At 42.6% G+C, this 14,886-nt stretch overlaps 1 protein-coding gene across 3 annotated transcripts in view; it reads right to left on the bottom strand.

Moving 5' to 3' along the window:
• Nucleotides 1-2,723: 2,723 nt before the first annotated feature.
• LOC111959415 (R3H domain-containing protein 1) overlaps nucleotides 2,724-14,886 on the bottom strand; it is a 58,809-nt gene continuing 46,646 nt past the window's right edge. Inside the window, exons 19-26 of one of the 3 annotated variants that reach the window (XM_023980932.2) lie at nucleotides 10,904-11,103; nucleotides 10,554-10,699; nucleotides 9,497-9,606; nucleotides 6,941-7,092; nucleotides 6,525-6,669; nucleotides 6,165-6,262; nucleotides 5,801-5,894; nucleotides 2,724-4,984 (exon numbers count right to left, since the gene is read on the bottom strand). In XM_023980932.2, coding sequence (XP_023836700.1) covers nucleotides 4,953-4,984; nucleotides 5,801-5,894; nucleotides 6,165-6,262; nucleotides 6,525-6,669; nucleotides 6,941-7,092; nucleotides 9,497-9,606; nucleotides 10,554-10,699; nucleotides 10,904-11,103 — 977 coding nt within the window. In that variant the 3' untranslated portion in view covers nucleotides 2,724-4,952. The remainder of the gene's footprint in view (nucleotides 4,985-5,800; nucleotides 5,895-6,164; nucleotides 6,263-6,524; nucleotides 6,670-6,940; nucleotides 7,093-9,496; nucleotides 9,607-10,553; nucleotides 10,700-10,903; nucleotides 11,104-14,886) is intronic. The other 2 variants (XM_023980931.2, XM_023980933.2) reach the window with 2 other exon arrangements.

Below are 14,886 nucleotides of genomic sequence, written 5' to 3'. Positions count from 1 at the left end.
ATACAATGTAGAATAATAGACGACATCACAACTATGGAATCATATAGTAACCAACAAAAAAAAAGTGTTAAATGCAAATAGATTTTATATTTGAGATTCTTCAAAGTAGCCAATCTTTGCCTTGATGACAGCTTTGCATACTCTTGGCATTCCCTCAACCAGCTTCATCTGAAAGGCTTTTCCAACAGTCTTGAAGGAGTTCCCACATATACTGAGCACTTGTTGGCTGCTTTTCCTTCACTCTGCGGTCCAACTCATCCCAAACCATCTCAATTGGGTTGAGGTCGGGTGATTGTGGAGGCCAGGTTATCTAATGAAGCACATCACTCTCCTTCCTGGTCAAATAGCACTTACACAGCCTGGAGGTCTGTTGGGTCATTGTCCTGTTCAAAAACAAATGATAGTCCCACTAAGCGCAAACCAGATGGGATGGAGTATTGCTGCAGAATGCTGTGGTAGCGCCATGCTGGTTAAGTGTGCCTTGAGTTCTATATAAAATCACTAACAGAGTCACCAGCAAAGCACCCCCACACCTCCTCCTCCATGCTTCCATGGTGGGAACCACTCATGCGGAGATCATCCGTTCACCTAATCTGAGTCTCACAAAGACACAGCGATTGGAACGAAAAATCACACATTTGGACTCATCAGACCAAAGCACAGATTTTCACCGGTCTAATGTCAATCAATCAATCAAATGTATTAATAAAGCCCTTCTTACATCAGCTGATGTCACAAAGTGATGTACAGAAACCCAGCCTAAAACCACAAAAAGCAAGAAATGCAGGTGTAGAAGCACGGTGGCTAGGAAAAACTCCATAGAAAGGCCGGAACCTAGGAAGAAACCTAGAGAGGAACCAGGCTATGAGGGGTGGCCAGTCCTCTTCTGGCTGTGCCGGGTGGAGATTATAACAGAACATGGACAAGATGTTCAAATGTTCATAGATGACCAGCATGGTCAAATAATAATAATAACAGTGGTTGTAGAGGGCGCAACAGGTCAGCACCTCAGGAGTAAATGTCATTTGGCTTTTCAAAGCTGATCATTCAGAGTATCTCAACCGCTCCTGCTGTCTCTAAAGAGTTGAAAACAGCAGGTCTGGGACAGGTAGGACGTCTGGTGAACAGGTCAGAGTTCCATAGCCACACGCAGAAGTTGAAACTGGAGCAGCAGCACGACCAGGTGGACTGGGGACAGCAAGGAGTCATCAGGCCAAGTAGTCCTGAGGCATGGTCCTAGGGCTCAGGTCCTCAGAGAGAGAATTAGAGCGAGCATACTTACATTCACACAGGACACCGGATAAGCCAGGAGAAATACTCCAGATAAATACAGACTGACCCTAGCCCCCCGACACACAAACTACTGCAGCATAAATACTGGAGGCTGAGACAGGAGGGGGTCGGGAGACACAATGGCCCTGTCCGACGATACCCCCAGACAGGGCCAAACAGCCATTGCTTGTGTTCCTTGGCCCAAGCAAGTCTCTTATCGGTGTCCTTAGTAGTGGTTTCTTTGCAGCAATTTGACCATGAAGGCCTGATTCACAGTCTCCTCTGAACAGTAGATGTTGAGATGTGTCTGTTACTTGAACTCTGTGAAGCATTTATTTGTGCTGCAATTTCTGAGGCTGGTTAAGCTAATGAACTTATCCTCTGCAGCAAAGGTAACTCTGGGTCTTCCTTCCTGTGGCGGTCCTCATGAACGCCAGTTTCATCATAGCGCTTGGTCTTTGCGATTGCACTTGAAGAAACTTTCAAAATTCTTGAAATGTTCCGTATTGACTGACCATGTCTTAAAGTAATGGACGGTCCTTACTCTTTGCTTATTTGAGCCGTTCTTGACATTATATGGACTTGGTCTTTTACCAAATAGGGGTGGTATACAGAATATAGCCCTATCTTGTCACAACATAACGGCTTGGCTCAAACGCATTAAGGAAGAAAGAAATTCCACAAATTAACTTAAAGCACACCTGTTAATTGAAATGCATTCCAGGTGACTACCTCATGAAGCTGGTTGAGAGAATGCCAAGTGTGCAAAACTATCAAAGCAAAGGGTTGCTACTTTGAAGAATAGCAAATATATATTGATTTATTTAACACTTTTTTGGTTACTACATGTTTCCATTTGTGTTATTTCATAGTTCTGATGTCTTTACTATTAATCTACAATGTAGAAAATAGTACAAAATAAAGAAAACCCTTGAATGGCGCGGTGTCCGAACTTTTGACTGGTACTGTATGCAATGAGATATCTGTATTTCATTTTCAAGAAATTCACAAAAATGTCTAAAAACATATTTTAATTTGTCATTATGGATGGGGTATTGTGTGTAGACGGGTGAGAGAAAAAAACCATTTAATCAATTTTGAATTCAGGCTGCAATACAAAATGGGGGTATGAAAACATTTAAGGCACATTGCCATAACTAACTTTTCTGTATGGGTCTCCCTTGTGTGGCAACTTTCGTTCAATGATTTATGCACGTCTAGGACTATACTGGGGGTGATACTGAGTACAACTTTGTTTTTTTCAATTGGTTTAGTACTTACCATCAATCCTCCATGGTCTTCGGTGTCTATAAATTATAGAGCAAGATGAATGAAAAATATTACATTTGCTGCTTTAAACCTGACAATGCATAAATATGCCGAATACCACCCCCTTGTGCTAGACAGGAATCATTGGGGGGGGGTATACAAGAGGGGACAAACAGTGTAAATGATAATCATAACAAAACAACCCAAGGGTCATTTATTGCTGAGAGAATTTCCTCAATTACAAAAGCGCCATTTCACCAACCTTGGCTGCAACACAGAGCTAAGTACTCTAGATGTTGGTTCAATTATCCGTTAATAAATCTCAGAATCAGAATGGAGAACCTTAATGCCACGACAAAACAGACTTCACATGAAGGATAAGACAGAGCGATGAATGGTGTGTTCAAGACAACTGGAAAGTTCGAGCTCCAGAAAGTTGGTTGACCGTTCATTATTTTTCTTCTTCCCTCAGTCCAAATGTTTCTTATTTCCCAGTTGTCTTGAACACAGCAGAAGCCATCCATTCTAAACTGTTTCTGGCAACTATGACGGTGGAAGAGGGAACTGTGAGGCATTGGAAGAGATGAGGTTGGTGGGAGGTTAATGTAGCAGACAAATGACCCTATAAAATTTGGATTGAGATGAACAGCACCAACCAAAGACCAAATTAGATAAGACCAAGTATAAAACCCACATGCCCATCCATAGCAAAACAAACCACTCTCTATGCTTACACTGACATCTGAAGTAGGACTATACCTAGTGTTGATAAAAAAAAATACATTTTAATCGTCAGTTTAAACATCATGAAAGAGGACATCCAAAGCCATATGGAGATTCTGGACAGATAGAAAGCAAGAGTACCCATCCATTTCAAAGGACTTCCTGTGATCTGAAAAAACCCCCACATATTTTGGTGTAAACATTTATTGGTTTCAAAATGAAATAAAAATGACTTGCACCAGCATTGAACAGCCTTTCAGAATCCACACATTTGTTTTATTTTTGAGAGAAATTAAAGGAAAAATAGATCATTTTTATATATTCAGTTGTATAAATGTGCAAACTGTTTTTTCTTCCAGTGACCCAGTAAGTATATCATTTAAAAAGACCTAATGAAAGATTTGACACTGTAGGCCTTGTAGAAGAGGAGAGGGAGGACAGTGTGGTGGAGAGAGAGGAGGCCATCCAAGCAGATGATTGCTAAAATATGCCGTTGCGGTGGAGGAGTGTCATTTTAAATGAAGTTAAAAACCAGGGGTTTCAAACAAGCCTTTTTCCCCCGCTGCTCTCATCTGTGCCTGCCTGTGAACAACACACATACAGAACGTTCACTGTGAAAAAGAGAACTGATTGAATTATTTAGCTACTATATAAATTATTTACAAGGTGCAGGTCTTTTCATTTAACAATAGACTCTGACTGGGGTGTCTTCATTTTGAGTTTCTTGGAGAATAAAGCAGTAGACTTGAGAGAAAGGCACAACTAGAGACCATTGTGTAGCCGAGGGCAACTTCATCATGTACCGGCCACAATATGGGGCAAGTGGGTGGTGGCAGGCTGGCCGATAGTAAGCTACCCTGGGGTTTGGTTGAGTTAAACTGAACCAGGCCAGACACTGCAACTGGGCTGGGTGAGTAATAATGGAGAGCTGAGCTTTGGGTCTGACTCAAGATTTCAACAACTATAAAACAAATGAACAAATAAAATAAAAACACAGGCTTTTGATATGTTCCGGCCTGTTCTCAAAACAGAGAGCAGACAGGTTATTAATATTTGGAACTTCAATAATTGTGGTTTTTGGATGTTCAGTTACATTTTGTTCTTTTTCGTCAAACCGCTAGTAAGAACATAACAAAGTACAACACATTCCCCCCAAACAAGTCTCTACAAATCAAGTGGAAAAACAACCCTTTACATCAAGCCAACTTAGTGAGTGAAGAGGGAGGGGGAAAGGAGGGGCTGGGGGGAGTGATGGCAACAGGAAGTGACTGGCGGTGCTGGTGAGGGGTCAGGGTTTAAAAGGCGAGCCAGGGGTCCTTAACGCCCTCTACTGTGAGCTGGCCCTCTCGGGGAGTGTCTGTGGCCGTAACCTCGGGCCGTGGCACCTGTTCGTGGTAAGTCTGATGGAGGCTCGTGGGCCATTGTGGCAGAGGAGGGCATCTGCACAGCGTATCTGAAGGGGAACGTGGCCAGGATGGTTTAGGTGGAGGCTGGGTTGACAGGGGTTTGACCGTGGGGGTGGGTGGGGGGGTTTGGCATGGTGGTGGTGGTCACCGTTAGCCATTGACTGCCAGACCCCGCGGCTGTGATGGTAGTGGTGCTCTCGGAGCCATCAGACCACGGCCCTGGCTCTGGAGAGCTCACCTAGCAGAGAGTCCGCCTCGGTCCGGCTGATCCCCTCCGGCAGCTCAGTCACCTCCAGGACCCGCCCACTCACTGCCTCCGAGAGAGGAGAGAGAGAACTGTCAGACCCAACTTGAAGACAGCCTTTAGCCTATGACCTCATTAGTTAAAGCAGTACAGACTAACCCTATGCTTCCTTTGTCATAATCCTACTAAATACCTACCCGGACTATCTACTGTCTAGTATCCATCCTGTTGTGTAGTCACTTTACCCCTACCTACAGTATAGTGCTGCTACTGTCTAGTATCCTATCCTGGTTGTGCAGTCACTTTACCCTACCTACAGATATAGTGCTAGTACTCTCAGTATCTATCCTGTGGCAGTCACTTTACCCCTACCCTCAGTATACTGCTGCTACTGTCTAGTATCTATCCTGTTGTGCAGTCACTTTACCCTACCTACAGTTATACTGCTGCTACTGTTCATTATCTATCCTGTTGTCTAGTCACTTTACCCTACCTACAGTATAAGTGCTGCTACTGTCTAGTATCTATCCGGTTGTGCAGGCACTTGTACGCCTAAGCTATATGTTAGGCATATCCATCTCAATTACCTCATACCCATGCACAGACTTTGTAGCCAGTCCCATGGCCAATTATCGTAGTCATTGTGGATATTATTCATCGTGTTATACTGTTTCTAAATTTTTATTTCTAAATTATTAGGAAGGGTCCATAAGTAGCATTTCACTGTTGTTTACGAAGCATGTGAAAATAAGATATTGATCTAAAAACAACAAATATATCATGGTATAATGTTGTAATTAAGATATATCTAAGACAGTAAGATATTTATTTTATTAGAGGTCCACATCTCTGTCTACTAACAGACGGAGGTGTTCTCTACCATTACCTGGTTGACCTACACTGAGATCTGTAGACAGAGCTTTCCTCGGCTGCTTCCTCCCTCTGCCTACTCCACCGCTGTGCCGTATCCCCATAGGTACCTGGGAGCAGAAAGGAGGACGAGAGAACATTCCGTTTACCAGCTCGTAGTCTGCTGTTGCACTTTGTGGACTCCAGCTCAAGGTATCTCAATGCTTGATATGGATTACATTGGAAGAGAAATGAGGAACAGAAGAAGAAGCGGGGACCATTGTTTGACTTGATCTTTTGTTTTATTTGCACAGTACTAAAGAGAAGATGTCGCTAAGCATTTCTAAATGGTACATAGATATCCACACAGATATTTCCTCCTCTGTCTTGTGTAGACTCACCTGATGGTTGGGGGCCATGGGGGGAAAGTGGAGGAGAGGAGGACGGCTCTGGGGGTTGTACTGGAGGGATTGCCCTAGCAACGGGTACCGAGCATCTCCTGGGAAACACAAATGATGAGACACTAAATTGGGCTACATTTCTTTAGGGTTACCATTTGCCATAAAGATGGAGCAGCTGAGTAGCCTCAGGGACCCTCAGCATTCCACATATTTCTTTGAATTTAGTATTAGCACACCTAATTCAACTAATCAGCAAGCTATTGGAATATCATATATATAATTGGAATAGATTAAGTATGTGAAATGGCTGGTTGAAGTTCCCCCAGGACTGGGTAAAGGAACACTGGGTGTCTCCCTCACCTTGCCCTGGCACGAAGGGTCTGGAGAACTGTGGCATCATGGGTACGGGGGTGAGGCCAGGACGGTTGCTCTTCACATTGGTCAGGTGGGAGGGGGTTGGCGACTGGGCGGGGGAGGTGGAGGGACTGCCCAGCTGGGGACTGCTCTGTATGGACAGATAGAGGACAGGGTTAGATGGAGGACAGGGGAGGGTTAGTGGGTGAACACACCCGACACCAGGAAAACCACTGGTTCAAAAAAAATAAAAAAAGTATATTCTCAAGGCTACTCTCTTACAACATTACAGACCACAACACCAAACCCCAATACTATATTTACACCAAGTGTGATACTTTAGAAATACTTGCAAAACATTTTTTCTTCAAATCTGTATGTTCTCTTTAGGCTGTATGGGGAGCGGAGCAAGGGACTCTCACCTGTGAGGTGTCTATAACTGAGAGCTCTGTGGACTTCTGTCCTCTGGTGTGATCCAGACTGTAGTACTTGCTGTGTTTCCACTGCGAGGGCGTGTGAGGCCTCGGCTGCTGGCCAGGGGACAACATCAGCTGCATCATCACCATTCCACCACCTGGAGGAGGGGCACAGAGGCAACAAGGACAGACATTACAATATTACATCAAATTCAATGAGAGTTTATATGCATCTCTTCAGGGGCAATGAAAGATGTGTAAAGATTTAGTCTTACAATTCAGATGCTAGAACCTGTTCCAATTAAGAATCACAGTATGTTTATTGTGTGTGTGTGTGTGTGTGTGAGACATTTGCCTTTTAAAAATATATGAATCACGTTTAATAGGATAAGTATGTCAGTTTGACTGTTTCGCATTTCATTAGTGTATTATGTAGGAAAACTAAATCATGTTCACTGACTTGCCGTTAAAATCCTTTGCCATCTAATTACATGTGATGTTAACCTCCACTTATTTGATATGTAATATGTTATTAGTAATTTAAAGTTCATTTTATTCTAGTCTAGTTGGGACCTTCTTCCAAGACAGCTCAGATCATTAATACTTTTAATTGTATCATCTCAAATGTTTTGTCGTCAAACATCCAATTAAATGTGTTTGCCCAACAAAGGGTTCGAGAACTTTCTGGGCCTGAACTTGACCTTATTAAAAGAAGACTTCTGACTGCCCTTAGCCTGTCTGTAATTATTTCTGCTGGGGGAGACTTCTGACTGCCCTTAGCCTGTCTGTAATTATTTCTGCTGAGGAAGACTTCTGACTGCCCTTAGCCTGTCTGTAATTATTTCTGCTGGGGGAGACTTCTGACTGCCCTTAGCCTGTCTGTAATTATTTATTCTGGGGATAAAAGTAACGAGCATCTATAACGCTCTTATCCTGACAGCCACATAATTCCCACCCTATCTCAAGGATGAAAACCTCCATTTATATTTTGTTTTCCATCTATTTTATTGTGACAATAAAAGGGAGGTCTACAAACAAAAGATAACCTGGACTCTATAGTACTACCAACCTTGGATTAAATCCATCACTAGCCTTGTCTTGGTGTAATACGCAGCAGTCTATTTGTATTTCATTGTGAATTAAAAAAGGTCACACAGAAAGGAAGTTGACCAAAGAACAGCATAATAACCAAAACACATTTCCCCCCCCMAAAAAAATATTTACATTTGTTTTCATTTGCTACAAAAGAGGTTTAAATGAAGGGAATGTATTTTTTTACGTGGTAATCCTTGCATGAAATGAAAACATTTCAACCACCTCAGTTCTGAAGAGAGAGAGAGAAATCTAATTTCAGGATTTGAAATAAGATTACCTTTTCCTCTAATTAGTTATTTAAAGAGAAAATAAAAGATGACAGAGCGAGCGCGACAGAGAGACAAAGAACTTCTGTGAGTGTAATGTTTACTGAAAATGTTTCACTTTTGCTTATTATCTACTTCACTTGTTAACATATGATTCCCATGCCAATACAGCCCTTAAATTGAAATGTAATTGTAAATTGAGAGACCGACCGAGATACGGGGAGACCGACGGCGGCTATACTGATCAAAGGAGCTTCACCACAGAGGAAAATCACATTAACTAAAGCCACCTAAAACGTTTCAAATTAGAATTAGATTGCCCATAAAGGCACTTTTTTAATAAGATGACCATAACCGGGAACAAAGCAGCAGAGGAATTACTTCTTAATTACCAGTCCATATCTGTTCAATAATGACATCGTTAAGACTTGGAGTGCAATTTCAATTAGCACCTTAAAGCCTCAAAGCTAACTGAATAGAGGAGGAGATGGGGGGTGTCAGGAGAAAGACGTTAAGGCGTCTACATCACATTTATTTTGTTGTTGCCACGTTGTATTATTATAGCTTTGGACCTGGGAGATCGGGAGATGAGAATGCTGCCTGTCTGCGCCCCCTCCCCAAGAAGACCCTTTAGAATCGATTCAATCCATTTTGATTTGCCGGAGAATYCGGTTGGAAGTCATTTTTCCTGATGACGCCTTTGTTTAGTTGGGCTCTAATTAAAATGTTCTTACGGCTCTTCCACTCCAGTGTTCAGAACAGAGGGGATTGGGCTGTCTACATTGTGACGGTTGGATTAGAGAGCGTGTTAAAGAACTAAAAAAGGTAGAGGTAGGAGAAAAAAGAAGAGAAAAAAGGTGGTACAGCGAAGCTCACATCTGTGGGTTTTGTTCCAGAGACAACCCATACAGCAGCTCATTTGAAGAACTAACTCATTAGCAGCAACATTTTATATTTCACACTTACAGTTGAAAAGAGAAAATGTGCTCTTGCTCTTTCAGCGATCCAACAGAAAGTGATAAAGCAGTCTTGTAGCCAGCTACTGATGACCAGCTGGTTGCCAGACTACTTTATTTATAAATAGTGATTTATACTTTCTAGTTGAGACCTGGTTATAATGCATACTGTGGCTCAGACTGGCTCTCTGCTGTATACCTGAGCACTGCAGTGTGTCGGACTGTGTGTGTGTTTCTGTGTGTACCTGAGCACTGATGTGTCTGATGGAGGGGCTGCTGGGAGCTGCAGGGGGAGGACGGTCGAGGGAACAACATCTGCTCTGATCCGGAGGGAGGCAGGAACTCTACAGAGGAGCTGCAGTGAGAGAAACACAACACACACTAAAGCCGAGTAGCAGAGAGGCCAAGCTCTGGCACAGATTCATTCATGTAATCAGAATTCGGCACATCGGTTTTAAAAATGGGCTAAATTACTGAAGTGGAACACTGTGTACACAGGAGATCAATAACCCTGTATTGCATTAGAACTACCATAAATATCCTCAATCTGAAACTGGTGACGGCTGGGAGTAGGCTAGAAATCTCTACAGGCTCATTTTCTACCAAATCAAACCAAATCAAGGGAAAACAGCATAAATCACTGCGTCTCCGTTACTGAATTGCGGTTGCGGAGTGCCGCTGGGGTTTCTTCTTTCCAGGCTCCTCTTTCACTCGCCTGCATTTTGATTTTATAACAATATAAGCAAAAAGAAGACAGGCAGGGTTACGCGTCAGCCCAAAGCAGAGGCAGGCAGCTGCTGCAGCAGACATTCGGCTCTCTGCGCCACTCGCCACCCTGAAGAATAATGTGCGTCTGCACAGTGGACCAGAGGGCTGGCATGAAGGATGGTGTAGAGAGCAGCTCGCCACACCGGACCAGCGCTGTTATATTAAGACTCAGTAGATATCCGGCCTTATAAATCATCTTGAACATGGCCTATTAAAGAAGAGGACCCAGGAGGAGGGGTTTCCACAGCTCAGTGTGAAGCATCAGAGAAGGGCTAGTTATATGTTCAACCTAAAAACTGCTTACTGTAAAACTGGGAATAATACAGTATTACTGTTCTGTAGTAATGTTATTGGTCTATAATCGGAGTATGTCCACATTAAAACTGTGCGATGTCCTACCACATGCTGTTCAACTGGGAATGCATTTATATGTACTCAACAATTTATTGGTATTATAATGGGTCTACACTAAGTGGAATGGGTCCACACTAAGTATAGGTATTTTTATGTTAAAACTGTGTGGTGATGTCCTACCTCTGTTGATTGGGTGTGATAACACTGTAGTAAACCTGGACACCAGAGCCAGCCATGTGCCCCTGGTTGGACTGGTTGTGGATGACGATAGGCTGCTGATACGTTTGCTGTGGTACAACCTGGGAGCCTTGGGGCTGCATGGATACCTGCCATGGATGACATGGGATGCCAAAAAATATTCACGGTTACATAAGACTTTATGGAAAAAGAGAACGGTTCTGAATGACTTAGCTAAACAAAGGTTTAAATAAATATGCTTTACATTTCTTAATGTTCATCATTGTTAATTGTGTGTTTTTACATTATAAAGTGACATTGAGTTATTAGATATTGAAATGCTGAGTACCCACCTGATAAGATGACATAGAGGGATACTGGACCATCATGCCTTGCATCTGATGTCCCATATTGCTATGCTGGCCACTGACCGTGTTCTGCTGGCCACTGACCGGGTTCTGCTGGCCACTGACCGGGTTTTGACTCTGTGGCTGTTGCACTACTATCATACTCTGATAGCTCTGTGGATGATTGAGCATCACAGTTTGGTAACCTGGAGAAATAGAGAGGGAGGGAGGGGGAGCGAGTAAGAAATGAGTGAGGGGGGAGCGAGAGAGAAACAGACAGAGCAAGATAAAGAGATGGGAGCGAGAGATGAAGTTGATTTAATCAAAAAGTGGATACAAATATCTTGATTCTTAGAATTCAGCACTTGTATGGAAATTAAAACTTTCAGAATTCCCTGATAAATTGGTCCACAGGGARRGCTAAAGGCATAGAAACCGTAAATTACATTTATTTATGACATTTATTTATTAATAAATGTATTTCCATGACAGAATTCAAAAGCAATTTTGGACTGACCAATGTAGACTACCCTGAATTTCTTCAAATATATGCAACTTAAAAATTTCATATCAAGAAATTTCCATTTTTAATTATTTTGGACATCAGAGTAATCTTGAGGTAATCCTAGTTGAGTCAGAAAAGGATGTTCATATGATGGGTAAGATATACAAAACCTGGCAGAGAGCCTATCCAACGGGCAATCTATCCAACGGGCAATCTATCCAACGGGCAATCTATCCAACGGGCAATCTATCCAACGGGCAATCTATCCAACGGGCAATCTATCCAACGGGCAATCTATCCAACGGGCAATCTATCCAACGGGCAATCTATCCAACGGGCAATCTATCCAACGGGCAATCTATCCAACGGGCAATCTATCCAACGGGCAATCTATCCAACGGGCAATCTATCCAACGGGCAATCTCAGTTGGATAGATTAACTAGTGGAACTAAGACGTAAATATAACTGATATTGGCACAAGATGAAGGGAATGTTGGAACATAACTAATGCAATTAGTTAGTGAAAATGTACACTTAATCCAGCATAAACGAAAGTATAGAATTTATTACACAAGAGACAAAATTCACAAATTCAACAGCAGTCAAGTCTTAAGTGTAAAATGAACAATGACTCAATAATCAATGCCTTCTGAGAAGGCTATAAAGTCCAAAAGTTATGAGCAGAGCTAGAAAGTTGGCAGAAGTATTACAAAGTAAATTTACTATTAATCCATCTGTCTGCATATTTCAAGACATGACATATGGAGGGTGCAGTGAGATACCCGATGGATTGGACGATCCTTTCTCGTCAAATCATCTTGTCAAAAACGTATACTTAACTGGAAATCAACCAATCCTCCATCGTTAACACAATGGAAAGGTCAAATGCTTTATTATCTAAATGTTGAAAGTGCATGGGCGATGAAGAGAAACAAAATGGTGCAGTTTGAGGCCATGTGGCAGAGACTAATACATCACCCCTAGAGATGGGGGTGTGAACAGGTGGTTCTGGGCAGGGGGGGTGTGAACAGGTGGTTCTGGGCAGGGGGTGTGTGAACAGGTGGGTCTGGGCAGGGGTGGTGTGAACAGGTGGGTCTGCATGTTGTTTGTATGCTTTGTAAGAATATTATAATATATATATTTTTACAACAAAAACTAAACACTTTGCCACAGAACAGGCTGTGTGCTTATTTCACTGGAAGCGATCAATGATTCAGGGTAGTCAACATTAAAATGGCTCAGTAAATAAACAACCTTTCAACGCCAAAGTCGTTTCAATAGGATTTCTCCTCCACTGGTAAGATTATGGGAGACGAGATAAAAAAAAAAAAAAAGGAAAATTTATTTTAAAAAGCTTTTTCTTTTGCTGGGTAAAATACACAAGCATCAAGGTTACCAGAGAGTGCTTATAGTGGAGAATGTTATTGAAAGCCCCTCTTAAGCAGGCGCCCTGAGTAGAAGGATCGAGGGGGGGGGGGGGGGGGGGAGTTAAGAGAAAACAGCAGGAGGTAAAACGAGAAGGGTGGGAGTTAAGGGAGGAGGGCTGCCTGGGCAATTTTCAATTTCTCCTGGCTTTTGGCCAGAGCGACAGCAATCAATTTAGCCCAGATGAGAAGAGAAGTGGGACAAAAGGAATGGATGCTCCCGGTGAGAGGAGAGTCAGGCAACAAGAGAGGCTGGTTGCTATTTTTAGTACCATTCTCTCACCTCCACTTACAAACCGAGCATGAAGCGAATATAATATTAAACACTCTGTGCTTCAGAGGAAGAGAGAAAAGAGAGGAAGGAGAATACAAGGGAGATGCTTTGCTTCATCATACCACCCAGACCCTGGACCTCAGGACTCAAAAGGCTTGAATTGCTTGCCTTGCTGCTGGCAGACTGTCTTGCATGCCTGGTTAAAAGGAGCCACTGACTGTCAGGCAGCTTTAGGAGATAAGATGAAAAAGGCACGCCACCCTTCTCCTTATTACACCAGATATACTGGGGCTTCTGCTGCCTTTCTCACATTCAAAAGCTTCGTCTATTTTTACAAGAATAAGGGAATAGGACTAGGCTTTCTCAGCCGCCTGGGGAAAGGAGGAGTTCAGTTTGTAATGGTGTCCTTCAATTCAGATCTACCACATTTCTCATCCTCCTTTTCATAAAAAAACAGTGTTTCCTTAGGCTTTATTTGAGCATATCTGGAGAAGTACAGAACATTTATACAGAAAACGTATAAAAGTTTGACATTTGACAGCAGAGAATTCTGCTGATATTTTATGATTACGATAATTACACACATTATGAATCTATAATTAAATCTATCTTCAGACTGATATGAACTGCAGTTGAGACTTTTGCACGACATTTATAGCTAACAATAATCAGTATAATATCTCATTCAAAATGTCGGCAGAATGTGAATGTTTTGTATAATTGTGCAAGAGGAGCCCTAAAAAGTTCACGTCCGATGTTGAAGTAAAAACCAAAATGAAGACTCTTCTGGCAGGAACAGCAGGTATAAAAACTAAAAATACCAGGCCTTCACAAATATTCATGGAGAGAAAAATGAAATGTCTCAGTCAAGTCAGATAGAAGGCTGATAGTTGGTTGGTTGATGGATGGTTGATGGTTAATCCTCAAGTACGCCCAGTAGACAGAAGGCTTTAAAATGGCTGACTTTTACAGCAGTTTGATTGAGTGCTTAGCTGTGGAGGGTTGTTGGCTAACAGTTCTGTCTGAAGAGGTGAAAGTGAGGGGCTGGAAAAGAGACCGGTTCACTGTGAGAATTATAGGCCTCTCAGACAGCGCCCCGGCCCCGTATCCAGGACCTTTGCTTCTTCTGTGGACGGTCAACTTCCACCCGTATCCAGAATAGGCACTTTGGTTGTTACCCCCACCTGGAGGGCTGATATCCAGGTAAGAAACCCCTCTAAACACCTGACTTAAAACGTAACAATATTTATACGCCTGTGGGTCCTGACATTTTCAACTCCAGATAATTTCCCCATCCTGTTCTCCACTGCCAATCTGCATGACCGATGCATGTACAAAGGCTGCCAGGTAATTAAAACAAAATTCCCCATTCCCATTAAGAGATCCGATTGACTTTGTATTTCAATGGTGCAGCGGAGCATCCGTTTCTCTAGACAGGCCAATGAATGATGCTTCAGCGATACGCAGTGGAGACGAAGGAGACAATGCTAACGGTGTTTTTGATTGGAATTTGTTATTGTGTGGGCTTAAAGGCCAAGGCAACACAACGGCCAAACCTGCAGAGAAAAGCGTTCTAACACAGTAGTCAGCTTTTCGCACTGCTCCTCTGCCCCAGGGGCACCGTCTACTTTCCCTGCCACAGTTTATTGAGATGAGCCTATTGTGTACCTGCCATAAGTGCAGATAACCAGAGACAACAAAGTGCTTAGAGCAATAGAAAATAAAGAGTGTGAATAGAGCGGTAACAACCATGCTCACACTGCAGTAAGATAGAACATGTAAAAA

This window comes from Salvelinus sp. IW2-2015, linkage group LG36, assembly GCF_002910315.2.
Source record: "Salvelinus sp. IW2-2015 linkage group LG36, ASM291031v2, whole genome shotgun sequence".
Lineage (NCBI taxonomy): Eukaryota > Metazoa > Chordata > Actinopteri > Salmoniformes > Salmonidae > Salvelinus > Salvelinus sp. IW2-2015.
The sequence above is the reverse complement of the archived record's forward strand: the minus strand, read 5'-3'. Positions and strand labels throughout refer to the sequence as shown.